General features: G+C 37.1%; 1 protein-coding gene across 19 annotated transcripts in view; it reads left to right on the forward strand.

Moving 5' to 3' along the window:
- Nucleotides 1–21,554, forward strand: part of TCF4 (transcription factor 4) — a 557,076-nt gene that overhangs the window by 326,387 nt on the left and 209,135 nt on the right. For 16 of the 19 annotated variants that reach the window (XM_070743535.1, XM_070743531.1, XM_070743524.1 and 13 more), the window contains 2 exons: nucleotides 10,362–10,491; nucleotides 10,651–10,700. The exons of the other annotated variants lie outside the window; for them this stretch is intronic. In XM_070743535.1, the coding sequence (XP_070599636.1) occupies nucleotides 10,362–10,491; nucleotides 10,651–10,700 (180 nt within the window). The remainder of the gene's footprint in view (nucleotides 1–10,361; nucleotides 10,492–10,650; nucleotides 10,701–21,554) is intronic. 19 annotated transcript variants of the gene reach the window in all.

The raw sequence follows: 21,554 nt of genomic DNA on the forward strand, positions 1-21,554 counted from the left end.
ACCGATCACACAGTTTGTGTACAACATATATAGTATGTATACTTTTGGTTTTGGCCTCTAAAGGTACTGGGGGAAAAACATGTCCCCATTTATACCAAAGTTGGAAGAATTTTAGATTATTTCAATCTACAGGAAAGTCTCCAGGTATCATTCAGTGAAATGCTTTTAGTTGCAAGTACCGTATTTTTCGGTGTATAAGACACACCTTTTTTACTTTTAAAAAGTGCGTCAAAAACTGGGTGCGTCTTATACACTGAATGTTGTCAAGGCCGCTCGGCAGCCCTTGGCAGAAGGCGGGTGGCTTAGCCCTGGGGATTCCCCCGAAGGCAGGAGATTGGAGTGGGGGATGATGGAGCCGAGCCCCCTCCCGCGAGACGATCAGCACCGCAATGCAGGCTTCCTCTGCCAGCTGGATGCGCCAAGGGGAATTCTCCCAGGAGCAAAGCGTTGCATTCCAGGCGACTGCTGGGGCCTCCGGTGGAGGCAGCGGCAGTGGGGGCTAACCATTACACCATAGAACTGGCAATGCTTTTGCATTCTCTTCCAAGCAAACAAAGGGAGGTCCCTTCAACAAAAGGAGCTGGAAAATCCCACAATGGGATTCCAGGGGCGGAGCTTTGACATCACAGAGTGGTCGGGTTCAAGTTCGGCGAACTCACCTGAAATTCACGGCAAGTTTGGCCGAACTCACCGAACCCAAACTTTGTTGGGTTCGCCCAACACTACTTGTGGACTTCAACTCCCAGAATTCCTAAGCCAATCATGTTAGCCCAGGATTTCTGGGAGTTGAAGTCCACATGTCATAGAAGAGCCGACTTTGCCTACCCCTGTGCTAAACTGATAAGACAAGATACAGATTGAAACACCAACCTTAGCGATGCACCCTCACCTATAATGTTGGAAACATCACAGACCAGCTAATTGACTTACATGCCACAAGGCTATCCAAAAGCCAGTTTTAATTCCATGATGCTGATGCTGTTCTGCGGCCCTATTTGGACAGGGAGTCATTGCTCACAGTCACTCATGCCCTCATCACCTTGAGGTTCGATTAATGCAATGCTCTCTACATGGGGCTACCTTTGAAAAGTGTTCGGAAACTTCAGATCGTGCAGAACGCAGCCGTGAGAGCCATCATGGGGCTTCCAAGATTCGCCCACGTTTCTTCAACACTCCGTGCCTTGCATTGGCTGCCGATCAGTTTCCGGTCACAATTCAAAGTGTTGGTCATGACCTTTAAAGCCCTGCATGGCATTGGACCAGATTACCTCCGGAACCGCCTGCTACCGCACGAATCCCAGCGACCGATAAGGTCCCACAGAGTTGGCCTTCTCCGGGTCCCGTCGACTAAACAATGTCATTTGGCGGGCCCCAGGGGAAGAGCCTTCTCTGTGGTGGCCCCGGCCCTCTGGAACCCAACTCCCCCCGGAGATTAGAACTGCCCCCACCCTCCCTGTCTTTCGTAAACTACTCAACACTCATTTATACCGCCAGGCATGGGGGAGTTGAAATAGCCCTTCCCCCTAGGCCATTACAAGTTATGCATGGTATGTTTGTGTGTATGTTTGGTTTTATATTAGGGGTTTTAGTTGTTTTTTATTATTGGATTGTACATGTTGTTTTTATTATTGTTGCTAGCCGCCCCAAGTCTACGGAGAGGGGCGGCATACAAATCCAATAAATAATAATAATAATAATAATAATAATAATAATAATAATTATTATTATTATTATTATTATTATTATTATTATTATTATTATTATTATTATTATTATTATTATTATTATTATTATTATTATTATTATTTTGTTTTATAAACTACTGTACGAGCCAGTATACTATTGTTTATGTATTCACCTGTTACGTAGTATATGCAGTTTTCAGATACATATGTAGCAATCAAATTAACTTTGACTCTGACTTTACTTTGAGACGTTTGAAGTAAAAAAACGTATTAAGATTCTGAAAGTGCATTGTATTTTGTCGTATCTTTACATTTTTCAGTTGGCACCTTTTTAACAGTGTATCATTTGTACCTGTATTTGCTCAGAAATCTGTTACTCATCTTCCTTAGCAAACGGATGTTGGTTTACAGAGGTATAGCCATTTACAATATATGAAAGGACATTGTTGTCTTTTTATTTATTTTTATTTTCTACTGTTATCATTCATGGACAGATAGATCTTATGAGAGTACATATTTGGTCCTAAATACCATTTGGAGTACCCAAATGGCTGTTTGACATAACTGTGTCAGGGAAGAGTTTTTTAATACAATTACACATCACTGCTTGCTATATTATTTATAATTAATTATAAATAATTATAATTTTTTTTAGCTTTGTTGCTGAACCACAAATAAATAAATGACTAGAGAAAAATAAGAAAGAGTGTAGATGATGTAACAAATTCTCTGCTCTATACATGTATTTTGAGTACCTTTATAAGGAATACTAGATGTTCTGTTTATTATGCAATCTAAAAGAAATCTACAAAAAATAAAATGTCGGTTTCAGTTTTCCACCATGTACCCTAAGTGATGGCTTTGACAGATTTCAGACCACTTTCTACCACATAGTTCCCAGCGACCCGTAAGGGCCCACAGAGTAGGGCCTTCTCTGTGGCTGCCCCGGATCTCTGGAACCAGTTACCTCCTGAGGTCCAGACTAGTGCCACAATATTGGACTTCTGGAAAGCAATAAAGACCTGGCTTTTGTGACAGACCTGGGGCTGTTGATCCTATGGGGATTACCAGCGAGATCCGGCTATGAATGGTATGTAGGGGTTTATTGTAACTTGTTTTTAAACTGTTTTTAGAGGTTTTAGTATTATTATTGATGTTTTATATATTTGCTGTGAGCCACCTAGAGTCCTTAGGGAGTTGGGCGGCATAGAAATTAATATATTTATCAAAACAGAAAAATTCAAGCAGTTGCCTTTGCTTCTTAATGGATAATCTCAAAAACACTCTTAAAAATGGTGAAATTGGGGGAAATTAAAAAGGAATTAATTGAACACAATATGGTTTCAAGACAGAATTCTTATTTCTACTGCTTCATTGAACAAGTGTTGTTTGTAATCATGTATTATGATAGGATGTGAACTTTCAGAATAATTATTAAAAGTTATTTGTAAAAAGCAGTATTTAATTTTTTTCTTAATGGAAAAGAAAGGGAGATTTTTTCACTACAGATTCTGTTTTACAGACAATATCAGTATTATTACATTTAATTCTATGGACCATCTATCATTTATATATGTGTAAATAGCAAAATATTGTCCAGGATTAAACCATTATTATTCTCCCCCCAATAAAAATAAATCTGCAACCAGACAAATAATGAGTCTACTTATCTATTATGTTGAATGTTCAAAGTATGCAAATAAGGGAAATTAATTCATCGTTGATATTTTTTAAATAGGAGATTTAATCTTGCTTCTCTACTATGAAATACTGCAATTGAAGAGGGGAGTATAGAGAACAATTAAAATAATTATCATTGACATTAATAAACAATAGCTTATTCCAACATGATACATGAGGGGGAGCCTCTCTGAAATACTAGGTTTTCATTTATCAAAATATGTATTGTAAAAGAATTGGACATCCGAGGCTTTCCTTCAAAACAAAGTAACAAAAATATTTTTTTTAAAGGAGCCTTTTCAGACCTTTAAATTACAGTATATTAATGCCAAGTTACATTTATTTGCTTGCTTGAGAAAACATGATTCATTATGTTGCATCAGAGGTTGCATTTGATTTTGTTTCATAATCTGGAATGAATTCACACATGACAGGAGCAGACATATTTATTTTATCTATTTATCTGTTCTTTCCAAGTTTAAAGCAGGAATCAAAAGCACCATGTGTAGTTAATGGAAACTAAACCTTTCTTCCTGCGCCTCCAGTTTGGCTAACTTTAGATTACAAACCTGAAGTAGGATAAAAATAACAGTTATGACCAAAGAGTCTAACTAATTCCTATCAAATGCAAAATGTAACTAATCTTTATCTTCTAGAGAATGCACAAAATGCCTTCTTTTGCTTAGGTTGCAACTAAAAACTGAAACAGGTTTTACCTTAATGCAATTTGCAACTGTTTATTCTCTTTTAAATATATGTACAAGACAATTGGTCCACAGGCTGAGCACCTTGTACAGAAGTACTTTGATGCTTTCTGTCTATAGTTCTCCAGATCTTAGCCATTCCCTTTCATAGACAGTTTACTTTGCAATGCCCTCTACATAGGGCTACCTTTAAAGAATGTTCGGAGACTACGGTTGGTGCAAAATGCAGCCACACAAGCAAATTACGGGCCTTCTTAGGCATACGCACATCTCGCTGTCACTCTGCGAGATGCATTGGTTACCTATTGGTCTCCGGACACAATTTAAGCCCTACATGGCTTAGGACCAGATTACTTATGGGACCATCTTCTGCCTCACGTATCCCAGCGGCCAATTAGGTTGGACAGAGTTGGCCTTCTCCAGGTCGCGTCATCTAAGCAATGTCAGCTGGCGGGGCCTAGTGGAAGAGCCTTCTCTGTGACTGCTCCGGCCCTCTGGAACCAACTCCTTCCAGAGATTTGCACCATCGCGCGCCCCCTCCTGGCCTTTCGTAAGATTTGAAAAACTTAACTTTAACGGCAGGCTTGGGGCCGTTGAGCTTAACGTCTTGCTCCAGTAGAGGATATTATTGCATAACTGTCGTTAGAATGAATGTGAATGCCTGGTTTTTATATTTTGGGGGTTTAAATATTAACTTTAGGTTGGGTTTCTCTTGCTATATTTTGTCCTGTATTTTATTCTCATTTTTGTAAGCTGCCCTGAGACTGCAGAGAAGGGCGGCATAGAAATCCAACCAAATAAATAAAATAAATAAATAAACTTTCCACAAATAAACAAATAAACTTTCCAAAATGTACCCTTTCTTGCTTTGGGACCATTGTTGTAATATATAGTATATTCACCTTTTATTTGATTAAGGAATTTCAGAAAGAAATTGAATGCTTTTACTCAGAATAAATGAATAAGAAAGGGAATTTCCAACTCAAAGCATATTTAAGTTAATAGTATTTCATCTTTATTTCATCTTCTCTGCTGTCCTTATCTTTTTTTCTTTTAATCAAGTAAGTGTATCAAAATAGAGAATGAAAAAAAAATCATGTAGAAAAGGGAGATTGTGAGAATAAGTTGTCCTTTGTATGATAGTTGAATGTAAAGTATATTATTTGTATAATCATTAAACATGCTGGGATTTTTTAAAATTCTAGAAAATATGCATATGAGTGTTTTTTATTTTGTAATAATGGTGCCGATGTACATTCCTCTTTCCATTCCAGTCTGCGGAGAGGGGCGGCATACAAATCCGATTAAACTTGAAACAACATATTATGGAAATGTATAGTGACATCTACTGGAATGTTTATATGGCTGAGAAGTTAGGATATCATTTTCTTTTACCAGAAGATCTTTCATGTCATTTTTAAAATGTCTTTATCATGCTTATGTTTGTTTATGTTTATTTAGATTTGTATGCCGCCCCTCTCCGCAGACTCGGGGCGGCTCACAACAAAGTGAAAAAACAGTTTACAACAAATCTAAATTTCTACTATTGTCAATAATGCTATTGTCCCCCCAATGTTGCTAAACTCTAGGTTGATTCCTTCATTTATTGTCTCTTAATTCAAGAAAAACTGGTTTTTTTCTTTATGGTGTTACACTTTCCTGGAGGTACAAATTAAATGATATGATAATGTTTATGTCTTTTGTTAGACCTCTTAAACAATACAGATTTAAAACTTAGTTGCTAGTTGTACCCTCTGAACTATATTGAAGACAAGAGTTTTATAGCAGAATCATATAGCATTGAGAAGTCTTAGGAGATATCATCAAGTTACTTACCTTTCACTGTAACGTATCTTTGTCCAATATTTTAAACCAGGGGTGTCAAACCTGTGTTTTCACGGTGGCGTCACATGACATATTTCAGCTTTTTTCCCCCTTCACTAAACTGGGCTTGGGCGTGGCCAGCGTGTGCCGCAGATTTGACTGGCTTGCTTTAAACCTCTTAAGGTGTAATTTTTTTTAAACTACATAAATGGAGAATAAAATATGGCCAAGAAAAGATCACATACGTAGTGGAAGTAGTGGAGAAATGCAGCTGGTTAGAGTGCTGAAATGCCCAAAGCTGTACTCAATCCACAATAATTTGACAAGTGCTTAGAAAATAAATGTAATCTGGTTTCATAGAAGACTGTTTTTCTCTGTTCTACATGAAGTAGTTTGACATCTGATTTGAATTTAAGAAGCATGAGAAAGAGAAAGGAACTCATTCCAAGAAGTCCAGTCAACAGGCCTTTTTCAAAAAAATAATGACCTCTTTGTCACCTGTTTGTTTGGGGGGGGGGTAAATGGGGGTGTTTTTGCCTTTCTCCAGCCCCCAGGAGCCCTCTGCAGGGTCCATTTTTCACAAAACAGGCTCATTTTTCGCAAAAATGAGAAGGGCGGGCCGGGGCTTCGGTAGGCCAAAAATGGCTGTATTTGTTTAGCAGAGTGATGGCATTTTGGAAAAAAAACTGTTCTTGTGTCTAGTTGCTCCATGTGCAGTGCTCTATAGCATTGTTTTGAGGGTAGTAGCTGAAACAGTTCATGTCCAGGATGTGTGAGGTGTCTGTAAATATTTTCTTTTGACTTGTGCAGTATACAAGCCCTGAGTCCGCAAGAAGAAGAGCGGCCTATAAATTAAATTAAATTAAAATAAAATTGAACAGATGGATGGATGGGTGGGTGAGTAGATGGATGAATGAATGGAAGGTAGGTTGGTAGCAATTGTTTTTTATGCAGTTCTAATTATCCCAGGAAGTCTGTTGGGTTGCTAAACCAAACCGCACAGTTATAGAGGTGCAAATGACAGACTCAGTACTTCCTCTGTAGAACTGTATCAGCAGCTCCTTGGGCAGTTTGAGCTTCCTGAGTTGGCGCAGAAAGAACATTCTTTGTTGTGCTTTTTTGATGATGTTTTTGATGTTAGGTGTCCATTTTAGAACTTGTGATATGGTAGAACCTAGAAATTTGAGGTTCCCTACTGTTGATACTGTGTTGTCTAGTATTGTAAATGGGGCAGTATGGGTGGGTTTCTCTTAAAGTCTACCACCGTTTCTACAATTTTGAGTGTATTCGGTTCCAGATTGTTCCGGTCAACAGAACACTGAACAGCACTAAAAAGCAGTGGAACACTATAGCGATAATAAATTGTCTTCGGAGAGGGGTGGCATACAAATATAATAATAATAATAATAATAATAATAATAATAATAATAATAATAATAACAACAACAATAATAATAACAACAACAACAATAATAATAATAAAAATAGAAAACATTGAAGAACTCAATTGTTTGACTAAAGGTTATCCGTCAGTCTGTCTGTCTCTCTCCCCATGCAGATACCAAACTCCAAGGCCTTTGTAGGTGAAAACTAACTCTTTGAATTTAGCTTTTGGATTTGATAATTGATTATCTTTTTTTAAGTTGAGAAAGCTCAAATGTTAAATGGTGACCTCGTGATTTTTCAGTGTTGTCCTCCAACTAAAAGATGTTAGCGATGATTGAGCAATAGTAGAGAGGTTATTGTTCTATTTACAAGTACCTCAGAATGAATAGATATATATTTATCTTCTTTCTCCACAGTGGAGTACTTAGAGAAGCCCCCCACAAGAGCACATAAATGCATGTTTTGTTGCCTCAGAAGAATGACTTAGCTGTTCCAGTGAAAAACAAAGACTTAAATAAAGACCACATTAGAGGCACTTAAGTGAAAAGATGGAAGGAGAAGCTAGTAATGTTTTGCTACTGTCCCCTCGTCTCTCCTTGGATGCCTTGATTAAACATACACAAATTTATATATCTGCAAAGACATTTGATTATTATATATTATCTAATATGTAGCAAAATATAACTACGCTGCTTGAATGGAAAGTAAAATGGGTGGGTTTTGCCATGCAACATAATGGTTTGCTTTTTAATAAAGTTTTGTGACTTTTGTATTTGGGATATATAGTGCTGTTTAATTATTTGTTTACAGTCAGGGCTACTATGCTAGAAATTGTAGTATATGTGACTGATATCTTATTTTGAAGACTGTTCATTTTGGGGGAGTATTGTATTTATATGTTTGCTGATGATTTAAAATCCTAGGATTGTCAAGGATTACAAACCTCTCCATCAGATCCACATGGTATTTATCCTGAGTATATATTGCACTGTACTTGATAAATCTATCTCTTAAAGTAGTCCATAAAGTTTTCATAGCAAAAGTTTAAACTATAAAGCATCACATGTTAAGAGTATTTTGACATACAGTATTTGTGAAGTGAAGGCTTTTGCAGTTAAAGTAGTAACTTGTGAGCAACTTTACAAAGTGGCTAGAATACAATTAAATAGTTGAAACTGTGGCTTGGAACCATTTTCTATATATGTGTATAATGTGTATACAGTATTATATGTCTCCCCCCCCCCAATAGTTTTTTTTTAACTGTGACTAATTCACCCCCCTCCCCCCCAAAAAATAGTCATATTAAAAATTAAACTTAGCTGTTTAACAGACAGAAGATACATATCCAAATAAATGATTTAATTGAGAAGATGCATATTCTAACATGTCTGATTCCTAAGACGTATTCCAATGGGCTTTCCTTGCTAAAGTTCAATAAGTTTTATTATATTAAAAAATCAACGTTAATAATTAAATTTGCTTGAAACTGCTTGTTAGCACAGCGTATTCTCAGTTTCCCTAAACAACCATTATTATGGCCTTTTAAGAACTACCAAGAAGATGATTTTAATGCTTTTCTATATTGAGTTGTGGATATGAAAAACTCCTGTCTGACTTTGGAAGTAAAGGTTTAGTACATATAGTCTTGATTGTACATTGTTGCTAACAAATTTACGTATTGTTTTTCTAGGGAAAGACATTTTAATATACATATATTCCAAGGATGCAAAAGTTATATTTAAATTTTATTTTATTTACTTATTTTTTCAAATATATTTTCCAGCTCATAGGTCATATTTGACCAACTGCTTTCAGACAAAGACATGGTACTTTGTTGAACTATTTAGGAATAAAAAAGACTGCCTTAATTTAAAACAAGGAGTCTTTGTTTTAGTTGGTGACTGTCTTGTGAAATTTTTCAGTTCTCAGCGGGTTAACCAGGGAACAGGGGCAGAGTCATAATTGGCCTATTTAGAGTGTTTTGCATGTGAATAGTGTGTTAGTGAAGCATTACTAAGTCTGTTGTGAGTGACATGGTGATTAGAATTTAGATTAGGGAAAACACATTCTGTACTTTATCAAGTACAGTAATTAGTTCAGTCAGTAAAAGTTGATTACAAGTAACGATAAAGTTAGATTTTTGGTACTTAATTTTGAAATTTCTTTATTAAATGGGAAATTTCTTCATCATATAAATGGTAGTATCTGCACCTGTTTTATTGCATATCAGAAAAATTAAAAGAACAATGTGTTCAGTGCAGAGTATAATCAGGGGATTTATATATTATGGGTAAGTTGCAATGTAGTTATAGTAATAGAATTTTTAGAAAATGTTAGTCTCTGGTTTTTCCTTGTTACTGTGCTCAGATTCCATTTCTACTGGATTAGTAGTAACTTGTCCATTTATAAGTAAGTACTTTTCATATTTATGGATGCTCACATTCTTGTTGTAACAGTGTGATATTGAAGTAGCTTTGTTAAAAAACTTATGTTCGCAATTTTTTTCTCAATCTCTCTTCCCACTTCCAAATAATGTAGCCAAGCAACAACTAATTTCAAACACACACACGCATACACACACACAAACACTTCTTCAATGACCATATACTTGATTGGCACATTTTATATGGTAATAAGCCACTTTTAAAAATAGTTTTATGGGACAAAACACCTTTTTTAGCATCATTATCTCTTCACAATGAAATCGTTTGGCAGTTGCTTATTAGTATGAGGCTAAAAAGTTATATGGAAGAACACAATATATTTTATTCATCCTAAATAATTCAGAAAAAATAAGGAGTTCTGGCTGTTTTGATAATACATTTTAATTTAAAAAAAAAAAATTAAATAAATAAACATGTAAGCATTTCTTTTCCTAAATAGTGAAATTGTTCTCTATTATTTTAAAAAGGCTGTTTTTTAATATTTAAAACAATGCATTTTGAGTCACTGCTTGCAACGATTTTCTTGTTGCCGACTTACATATATTTGACTCAGCATATTTATTTAAATCAGCATATAGAAAAAAGGCAATAGGGGAAAAGTTAGATATAACAATACTTATTTTTCAAAAATCTTTTAGCAAAGTCTCCTTGGAGGTGATATGGAAATGGGCAACCCAGGAACTCTTTCTCCTACCAAACCTGGTTCTCAGTACTATCAGTATTCTAGCAATAACCCACGAAGGAGGCCTCTGCACAGCACTTCTGTTGGTGAGTTAACTTCCTTTACATTTCTAATGTGTAACTTCTACAGAACTGTCTTATACAACTTGATAAAGATACGCTGATCTCAGTGCTAAATCACAGACTGTGAAGATCTGAGCCTGCAAACATGGCTCTCACCGTTCCCCTGTTGTCTTCCTCTTTCAGAAGTACAGACAAAGAAAGTTAGGAAAGTCCCTCCAGGTTTACCATCTTCAGTAAGTACTCCCTGTCAATTTTCTGTTGGCGTTTCCATTGTGTCTTTTAAGTAAACGAGGTGCCGTTGGCCATCTTACTAATGTACAAATGATACCAGTGATTGTCCTCAGCATTTAAATCATCGTATGGATAGATGAAATGACTACATAAATTATTCTCCTTTGACCAAAAATAAATTGGTGATGGGTGATGTTTTGGATAGTTCTATCAGTATCCAACTCCAGACAGAATATGCATTAGTTTCATAAGCTGGTTAAATTCTTTGTCAGTGTTCTGATGATTTATGGATTTGCATGTTAAAAGAGATTTGTGAGAGGGATTTATGCAACATTTACATGGGTCTGAGCCCAGAATAGAAGGACATCTTCATTTTCCATTTTTCAACTTCCAGTGAAGTTTCTGATTTAGAGCTGTTAACTGTTTTCTGTTCAAATGGCTCTCTCGCTGTGTGTGATTCCAGGTGTCAGCATGTAGGCTTCAGGTATTATCAAAGGAATTCTAGGCTATAGAAATAAATTAAAGCATTATTAAACCTCCAATTGTCCTATTTTTGCTATTAACAAATGATATGTTTAGGAAAAATTTGAGACAGTATCCTAATTAATTATCAGCATAGATTTAAATTATTTTCCAGTAAAAACTAGATAGATAGATAGATAGATAGATAGATAGATAGATAGATAGATAGATAGATAGATAGATAGATAGATAGAAAGAATTTATAAATTTGGGGTAATTAATTCCCACAGAAAATAGTGGTCATGCGTGTATTGTTCCTTGTCGCATACTATCATTCCATATATTTTTTTAAAGAATTACTCTGAAATAAGTCAGAGTATCTTATATTTTCAGCTACCTTGTTGATTAATAATCTTAAAACAAATATATTTGGGGACATAGTTTTAAAGCTAAATAGTAAAACACTAGATTCTTTTATTATCCAAGTATGATGATGTCAATTTGAAATAGTGATCACACCTATTTTACCTAGGCATATAAGTTGTATGTAGAGAAATAATTATAAAGTTGATATGGTGCCAGATGAACAATATTTTGTATTGCAAAATTATTCATTTTGGTTTGGGATTCTGCTGTAGTCTTATTGAATAAAAGGATACATAAAACAAAAAAATATTTTACGACTACTAATAATTCCTATTATCTCATATTTATCTGATGTTTTCTGCTGTAAGCAGGCTGGTCTTCAGTATCTTAGATATTCTTGCTAGTACTGTATTCCCCGAGTGCAGTGAACAGTCAAAGGAATGAAATCATTGTTTTAAATTCATACATGAATTATGGTGTAGATTTTTTAACTTCTGCACATCTGTTGAAAAAGAAATGCTCCGAAACTAAAAATGATTAACAGGAAAATTGCTTAGCTTTTTTGACTGTCAGGGGAAAATTCAGGGCAAAGAAATATTGTCTGTGTGTGTGTGTGTGTGTGTGTAAGTGTTGGTTTTTTTTATGAATATTTGAATAGAGGTTGAACAGCATTTGAAGTAAGAAAAAATGTAATATACTTGATACTTTGATTTATAGTTTGCAGCTGTTCTTATTTTGCAAGAAGCCATCAAAAATAACATGGATATTATTAAAATTGCTATAGAGTACATCGTCAACATGTTGTAGTATAATAATAATAATAATAATAATATTTATTAAAAATCAATATAAATAACATTCAAATATTATTAATATGCTGTTAAGGTTTAAAAATTATTTTTATAAATGTATTTATACCATATTTTTTTAGCATTTTGTTTTGAAAATGTTTTTGCTTCGGAATCGAATTGTTTGCAGACACACTGTTAGAACTTTAAGAATGCTACAAGTTGCCTTGTTTTACACGAAAAAAAATATGAGGTGGATTGGGCAATTTGAGTTAAGGGGTTTAAATATTTTGGGAAGAACATTATTTTAAAAAGTTGCTAGAACTTTGTTATTGATACATTCTTGGATTATTTCACATGTAATTATTTCTTAGTATTACTTTAAAAAAATAGAGCATTTTATTCACTACAAAAAAATGTTAATTATAGTTTTAGATTTCTTTAGTGTGTGTGCATATATTCATTATGAGAAAAAAAATTTCAATGATGATGAAGATAGATAGACAGACAGATAGATATTTTTACTGCGATATACAGTATATTGTATAAATAAATAAAATCTCCAAAGATTTTGGTAGTTTCTTTTATGAACTGGCTTTGACAATTATTCCTCTTTATAAACTATAGCAAATTATGTTGTATATATCAGTAAATAGCTGAAATTTTGAAAAGAATAATACAGCCGGTTGTACGGAACAATGTATTTAAATAATACAGTTTGTCACATCGTAGTATATGATGCCATTATGTTGGATAAACAATACACATTGTAAATTGACTAAATAGATTGCATGGTGCTTTCTTGGTAGATTGGAAAAAACTCTGAGGATTTTTTTTTCTTAAATTAAAATGAAAATCAATCTTTTCATTGTAAAGCAAATTGTAATTGATGATTCATATGACGTATCCATAAAGGGATTTAAGAACTGTGAAAATCGATTGATTTTCAATACATTTGTTTGACGGTAAAAATACACATTTCTATATTTGTTTGTTGCTGCAGTGTTGGTGTCCTTACCCCCCCCCCCCCCCGCGCATTTAGCTACTGGGCATATTTCAACCAGTTTCTTTCATTTGGTTGAGAATGCAAAAAAGAACTGTGAATGCACAGGACAATGGTCCATCTAATATTTAACATCAGTCAATCAATCAATAAATTAATCCAGCATCTTTTAACAACTGGTGGTCAATTCGATGAAAAACGCCTGTATATTTTCTCTATCATAAATCATTTTATATCATCTCTTGTCATTTTTCAGATTTGGTTAATCATCACTGTAAATATTGTTATATAAAAATTGTACATAAAGCCAGTTTTATTTCCAATCCTGTTTTTCGCTATTCCCAACTGTAGAGTTTGCCGCCTCCTGCTCCTTCATCACTGGCTGCTGTCCAGTGAGGTCACATTTTCACTGAGTTATCCACCTTTTCAGATGCGTTTCTGGATCATTTAATGCCAGTCCTGATTTCATTAATGAATGCGTGAAATTTAGTTGTTTGTGCCAATGAGCCTGAATTTATGTTTGCTTACATTGAACTACATTTGCTATTTTAAAGACCATATGCAACATTTGGAGGGATTACTTTAAAGCTGTTTGCCATTTCCTTTCGGTTTTACCATCCTGAATAATTTGATGGTGTCAGCCACTTTGACCTGTCTTAGAATAGAATAGAATAGAATAGAACAATATGGGAGGAAATGAGTGAAAGGAATGATGAGAAAAACTAGTAGAATAGAAGTGCAGATTTAGTAGAAAGTCTGACAGTGTTGAGGGAATTATTTGTTTAGTAGAGTGATGGCGTTCGGAAAAAAACTGTTCTTGTGTCTAGTTGTCTTGTTGTGCAGTGCTCTGTAGCGACGTTTTGAGGGTAGGAGTTGAAACAATTTGTGTCCAGGATGTGAGGGGTCAGTAAATATTTTACCCGCCCTCTTTTTGACTCGTGCAGTATACAGATCCTTAATGGAAGGCAGGTTGGCAGCAATTGTTTTTTCTGCAGTTCTGATTCTCCTCTGAAGTCTGTGTCGGTCCTGTTGGGTTGCAGCACCAAACCAGACAGTTATAGAGGTGCAGATGACAGACTCAATGATTCCTCTGTAGAACTGTATCAGCAGCTCCTTGGGCAGTTTGAGCTTCCTGAGCTGGCGCAGAAAGAACGTTCTTTGTTGTGCTTAGCCACTTGAGGTCATCCGTAAACAAGCTAAAGATCACCAGTTCTAGCACAGATCCCTAAGGACACTTACATGTCTCATGTAAAAATTGTCCATTTAATTTCTTTTATTCTCTTTTTTCCATTCTTTACCGATTGCCAGTCTGTAAAAGTATCTGTCTTCTTAACCTTTCCCTGCTTAGTCTGCCCAGAAACTTTTGATTAACAACTGTAAAAAAAAAATATTAAGAATTTATACAAACAATTTAAAGCTGATTTCTTGAAGCACCAATCATGTATGGATGGAAAATGGAGAATAACTGCAGAGTAGTATCAAACTTATACTACAGTGTTCTTAGATCCACAGTAATTTAATCAACATCCATAACAATTTCATTGATGAATTATCCAACAGTGTGTCATTTGAAATAATCAGTAGACATTTTCCAGAAGTCATTACATCTCTGGCTATTTTAATATGCAGAAATAGGACTTAAATAGCATAGGTTTCTCTATCTCCAGCAGATCCAGGTTTATCTATAAAATAGTTTAAGGTTTGATTAATATTTGGATGGGAGAGTTTTAGAGCAATTCCCAGTTAAACTGGGAAGTTGAAAACAAACTTACCAGGAAAAGGCAAAATATTTTCAAGAAAAATAGCAGGAGTCACCAGGTAGAAAGTAGAAGGCCTTAGCCAAATTTGGCTAATCTTACTAAACTAATAAGCAAAATCATACTAAATTAAAAAGTGAGTAGAATAGTATGAGGCACTCCTGTGACAATTGGGCTAGATTGAGAACTTAAAAAAAAAATCCTAAAGATAACAATGAGAAACCAGGTTTATGTTGCTATTAGAAAACCTCCAAATGGATGCTCTCCTATAATCACTAGGAGTTGAATTCAACTTGAAATAGAGCTTACCTTTTAAATATTTATCAAGCTGACCCATGGTTAGGGAAGGTGTTGCTTCATTGTCTCAGTCAGACTTTTTAAATCTCGCTTTCACGAATGTTGACATGTAGCTCTTGGGTCATCCCTTAGATAGCCTACCCAAAGGTGAAGGATGATGTGAATATTATCTTAAGTTGCTCTAACCCAGGTGTCAGCAATCCACAGCTCTGGAGCCACATGTGGCTCTTTCATCCCTCTCTTGACTGATCCCTCACCAGTCAGCTCCACAATTGATAGGGCTTTCAGTTAGGACAGGTAAAGGAAAAAGAGTGGCATACAGGAAGAGACTCTATTGTTGGGAAACCAGATTTCCAGTTGGTAGAGGGTGAAGGATGTCACGCTAGGAGACTCTATGGTGAGGGAACAATCTTTCGGATCAGCAAATGAAGAAGGACGCTGCACTAAGAGGAGACTCTATGATGAGGAACTGAACTTCTTGTCGGCTCCAGAATTGAAGGGGGAGGCTTCCAGTTAGGACTTTTATGGCTCTTTGAGTGTTTAAAGTTGCTGACCCATGCTCTAGCCAATAAATTAAATAAGTCCAATAATAATTATTTTGAGAATTGAGAGTGAGAATTTCTTACAAGACTTGTTCTTAATTTATAATATTTAAATGAAACTGTAAACAGATTGTCTTGAAAACAACTGTTTAATCAAACTTAGACGTAACCTTCATACTTCAATAACAATTGATTTTATGAATTTATGTTCGAATTATACTTGTTTTCTTGTTAATTGTCCATAGGAAAGGACTTGCATACTGATAGTTACTAACAGAATTATGCATCAGATACAGTGGAACCCCGACATAAGAGCTGCTCTACTTAAGAGCAACTCGAGATAAGAGCTGGGAGGGGAGAGATATTTTTGTTCTACTTACAAGCCCAAATTCGAGATACAAGCGCCAAGGAGCTGTCTCCTGAAGCCAAACGCTAACTTCCGCGTTCGGCTTCAGGAGACAGCTGCGAAGCGGCGCGCGTGTTTTAAAAGGTTGCAGCCGGCCTGGGGGGCTCGGGGGGGTGCTTGCAGCTTTCTTTCTTGCTCTTTTTCTTTCTCTCTTTTACCTTCCCTTCCTCTATTTCTTCTTTTCTTTCTCCTTCCCACCTTCTTCCCTCCCTCCTTCCCTTCACTCATTCCTCTCTTACTCTCCCCTTTCATAAGTTTCCTTGCTTCCTTCCTCTGTTCCTGTCCCTTCCCCCTTTCTTTCTTTCTTGCTTTCTTTCTTGCTCTTTTTCTTTCTCTCTTTTACCTTCCCTTCCTCTATTTCTTCTTTTCTTTCTCCTTCCCACCTTCTTCCCTCCCTCCCTCCCTTCACTCATTCCTCTCTTACTCTCCCCTTTCATAAGTTTCCTTGCTTCCTTCCTCTGTTCCTGTCCCTTCCCTCTTTCCTTCCTTCCTTCCCATCCTCCGTCCATTCATTCACCCATTCCTCTCTTGATTGCTTAAAGCCGGTCCCTGGTGCAAAAAGGGTTGGGGACCTCTGTCCTACAGGATTGGGTGGCAGAGAAGTTGAACATATGTAAATTTAAAAGTTTAAGAAAGTTTACAAGTTAAGTGAAAGAAACTTCATTATTCATTTATATGTACATGTACATTTCTTCATTAAAAACATGTCTTTCTGCATAATTTAGACTAACTTTGTGAGTTTTTTGAGGGCTGGAACCAATTAAAATTATTTACATTAATTCCTATGGGGAAAAGTCGTTCGAGATAAGAGCTGCTCGACTTAAGAGCCCAGGTCCGGAACGAATTAAACTCGTATCTCGAGGTACCACTGTATATATGAATTGCCACTATTCATATAGCTAACAAAATATTTGTTCTTATTGCCTATAATCTAGAAAAATAACAGAAATGAGTTACTAATTCAGAGATGGGGAAAATCATGTTTCATAGTATTTAAAAGGTAGATGAACACTAGTAGAAATATTTTAACACAATTTGCACTTCAGTGTTATTGATTGCAAGAATTTACAATAATTTGTACATAATCTGCTCTAGTTTGTTGTAATTTTAGCTATTTGTGTTATTTGCAGCACACGTTTTACATTTAATGATAGATAAGTATAAAGAATTATAGATAACCTGATAATTAAGTGCAACAGATTGAATCTTAATTTATGATGTGAGATTTCAGATTAACTCAGTTTACCACGATTCATTAATTCAGTAGTTGCAAACTTTTGTTTCACTTCTCCAAAATATGGGATGAATTTGTAAATTTGGCATCATTTAATATTTTATTTATTTACCAAATATGATTGATTGATTTGATTTGATTTATATGCCGCCCCTCTCCAAGGACTCGGGTCAGCTTACAACATATAAAGAAATAATATAACATCCTAAATCTGATTAATTTAAATTAATAATCTAAAAAACCTAAAACCAATTAATACTCTCATTCCCATTCAGTCAACTAGCTCGCAATACATTTGTCTGCAGAGTGCAGTGTCTAATAGCCCCAAACCTGGCAGCATAAATAAGTCTTTAGACTCTTGCGGAAGACAAAGAGGGTGGGAGGCAGTACAAATCCCTGGGGGGAGTTGATTCCAGAGGGCTGGGCCCCCCACAGAGAAGGCTCTTCCCCTAGGTCCCACCAAACGACATTGTCTAGTTGACAGGACCTGGAGAAGGCCGAGTACAAATACAAGTTCACATACTTTCTAATTAATAGAATGTAAGCAAAATGTTACCATGACACATAGTATCTAAAATAAAAATTCTAATGTCTAGAATAATGTGACCATGCTGAATTAAAATTGTTCTTGATACCACATGTAGAACATTGGCCAAAATATGACAAACCAGAGTTTGTCAGAGTGATGTTGCCCTTCCTTTTAGCAGGGAATATTGTGTGAAAATTGGTGGTAGTTTCATGTTGCATTCCCAAAAATGGTAATAATGAAATAATTAGATATGAGTTTGTTGGAAATTGTGTAACATTTGACTAAAGCATCATAAAAACCTTAGTTACATGGCTTGAATGAGTGTGAGAACAAGACAAGAGAATACAGCAAAAATGTGATTGAGCAATTCTGCTTCCAACTTAAATCTATTCATGTGGGAAAGGAATCAATATATAAAAGATGTGCTTTACTATTTATGATTTGGTAACAAAATATTGAGAAATAGAACAGTGATTAGATGTTCTAAAGTTGGGACATATCAGTTGCTTAGAATAGGTCTTGAAAAATAGAGACATGGAAGAAAAAAATAAGTGAAATAAATTGAGTGGAACTAGGATGATTATCGAACTTGAATTTGATCGGGATGTGGAATTGTTGGTATCCTTGGGCATTCTGACCTGCATTCAACTTGACATGGTTTGGAGCTGGGTGGGGTGGGGTGTGGAGCCTTCAGTCAAAACAGCATTCCTAACTGATGAGTCAACCACATTCTAACATCTGGCTGACTGGAAGAGGACAGTTGTTGCTGATCAACCAGCTCTCTTCTTTGTTGGACAATGTGACAATTGTTTTGGAAACTTGAGTAACTGATACTTATATTGGGGTGACAAGCCCAGGAACTTTAGTACTGGCTTTTCACCAGTAGCATCAAGATTTACCAAAACCTTAGAAGAGCACATGAAGCTGGTGCGCCAGGTGTTACAGAAGCTTCTGATGGCCAAACTATACACAAAGCTGTTGAAGTGTGACTTGCACAAAACCCACCTTGATTACCTGGGATATCAAGTGTCAAGTGATAGGTAGAGATGGATCCAGGTAAAGTCAGAGCGGTACTTGATTGGAAACCCCCATTCACATGTAAACAACTACAAAGTTTCCTGAGGTTTGCACATTTCTACCAGCAATTCATCCCCGCCTTTGCTGAAATTGCCCGGCCTATCACTGAGCTGTTGAAGATGTGGAAGGGCTTCAACAGCTTCAACATGGCAACAGCCATGGCCAAGTCAATCCCTATAATGGATCCTGGAGTGCCAATGCGCTTTCGAGCAACTGAAAGGAATGTTCGCCAAACAGCTGACCCAGACCAGCCTTTTGTGATCCAAGCTGATGCCAGCAACATGGCCATCGCAGCAGTCCTACCCCAGAAAAATGCAAAGGGCACCCTTACAACCCTGCGCTTAAACATCCAGGAAGCTGACAGAGACCGAGTGGATGTGGGTAGTGTGGGAGAAAGAAGCTTCTGCGATCCAGTGGGACCTACTGACCTGGAGACATTTCCTCAAAGGTGGACATTTCAAAGTATGGACTGATCACAAGAATCTAGAGGCACTAAAGAGAAACCCAGAAACTCTCCCCAAAAGAGGGTAGGTGGGTTAAATACTTCAAGAGATTCAATTTCGAACTGAAGTACATCCCAGGGGGAAGAACCTTCTAGCTGATGCTCTGTTGTGGAAACCACAATACCACAGCAAATGCGAAGAGCTAGTTCATGAAATGTTACCCCCTCCTCAACCGGCATCACAAGCACTGACCTAGGGCCAGGCTATTTGAAGGAGATGGTGAGATGACCCAAAAGTTGAAAGACAAACTACCAGATGAGCCATGGCACAAAGACAACCTGAGAATACTGACCCTTGGGGATAGATTGGACTGGAAGGGATCAAAATTATATGTACCCAACATCTTGCGGCTCCGGAAACTTCAACAAAGTCACAGTTCCAAACAAGCAGGACATTTTGGCTACCTGAAGACCCTACACATGGATAAGGAAACCACCAGGGTTATTCCAGCAAGTGGCAGACCTGTCTGAAGCCTAGGAAAATATAGCTATGGATTTCATTGTCAAACTCCCTGAGAATGGGGGTAGTATGGTCATTTAGAGCAACGTAGACTTTTTTTCCCAAAGAGGCCTGTTTTGTAGCTAGTCCCGGATTTCCGTCAGTGCGAAAGGTGGCTAACCTATTCATCAAGCATATTTCTTGGGAGAGTCCCTTGCAGAATCATTTGTGATTGGAGGGTCCAGTTCATGGCTAAGACCTCGGACAGGGGAAGCATATAATCCAATTAATAAATAAATAATAAATAAATTCCAGAGGGAGTTCATGAGGGCCATCAGATTCTCGCAAGAGCATATTTCTGCATTTCATCTATAGAAATAGGGCCATAGAATGGGTGAACGCCATGGTAGAACAGTACAGTGATCCCTCGATTATCGCGAGGGTTCCGTTCCAAGACCCCTCGCGATAATCAATTTTTCACGATATAGTGGTGCGGAAGTAAAAACACCATCTGCGCATGCGCGCCCTTTTTTCCATGGCCGCGCATGTGCAGATGGTGTTTTTACTTCCGCACCTGGGAAGACCCAGGGAAGGTTCCTTCCGCCGCCCAGCAGCTGATCTGCTCGGCAGCGCCGCAGCAGCGAGGAGCCGAAGATCGGGGTTTCCCCTTTGCGTGGGCGGCGTGGAAGACCCAGGGAAGGTTCCTTCGGCCACCCAGCATCTGATCTGCTCGGCAGCGCCGCAGCAGCGAGGAGCCGAAGATCGGGGTTTCCCCGCTGCCCATGCAAAGGGGAAACCCCGATCTTCGGCTCCTCGCTGCTGCGGCGCTGCCAAGCAGATCAGCTGCTGGGCGGCCGAAGGAACCTTCCCTGGGTCTTCCCCGCCGCCCACGCAAAGGGGAAACCCCGATCTTCGGCTCCTCGCTGCTGCCCGCCGCCCGCCGCTCGAGAGCAAGAGGGGGAGAGATAGAGAAAGAGAGAGAAGGAAAGAAAGAGATGAGAGAGGGAGGAAGAGAGTGTGAGAGAGGAAGAAGCAAGATAGAGAAAGAGAGAGAGAAAGAAAGATGAGAAAGGAAGAGAGTGACGTCATCGGGTGGGAAAATATTTTTAATTAATATTTTTTGAAAAACCGCGATATAGCGTTTCGCAAAGATCGAGATCGCGAAAATCGAGGGATCACTGTACTTAAAATGTTATGTCAACTATCAGCAATCAGACTGGATAGAGTTGCTCTCGTTTGCTTAGGTGGCATATGATTGATCGATTTATTTGATTTTTTAATGCCGCCCTTCTCCTTAGACTCAGGGGGGCTTACAACATGTTAGCATGAGTCCTTGTATAGGGGTGGCATACAAATCTAATACTGTACATTTTTTTTAAATTATTATTATTATTATTATTATTATTATTATTATTATTATTATCAATAGCACTTTTTAACAGAGCCAGCATATT

Source organism: Erythrolamprus reginae, chromosome 2, assembly GCF_031021105.1.
Source record: "Erythrolamprus reginae isolate rEryReg1 chromosome 2, rEryReg1.hap1, whole genome shotgun sequence".
Classification (NCBI taxonomy): Eukaryota; Metazoa; Chordata; class Lepidosauria; order Squamata; family Dipsadidae; genus Erythrolamprus; species Erythrolamprus reginae.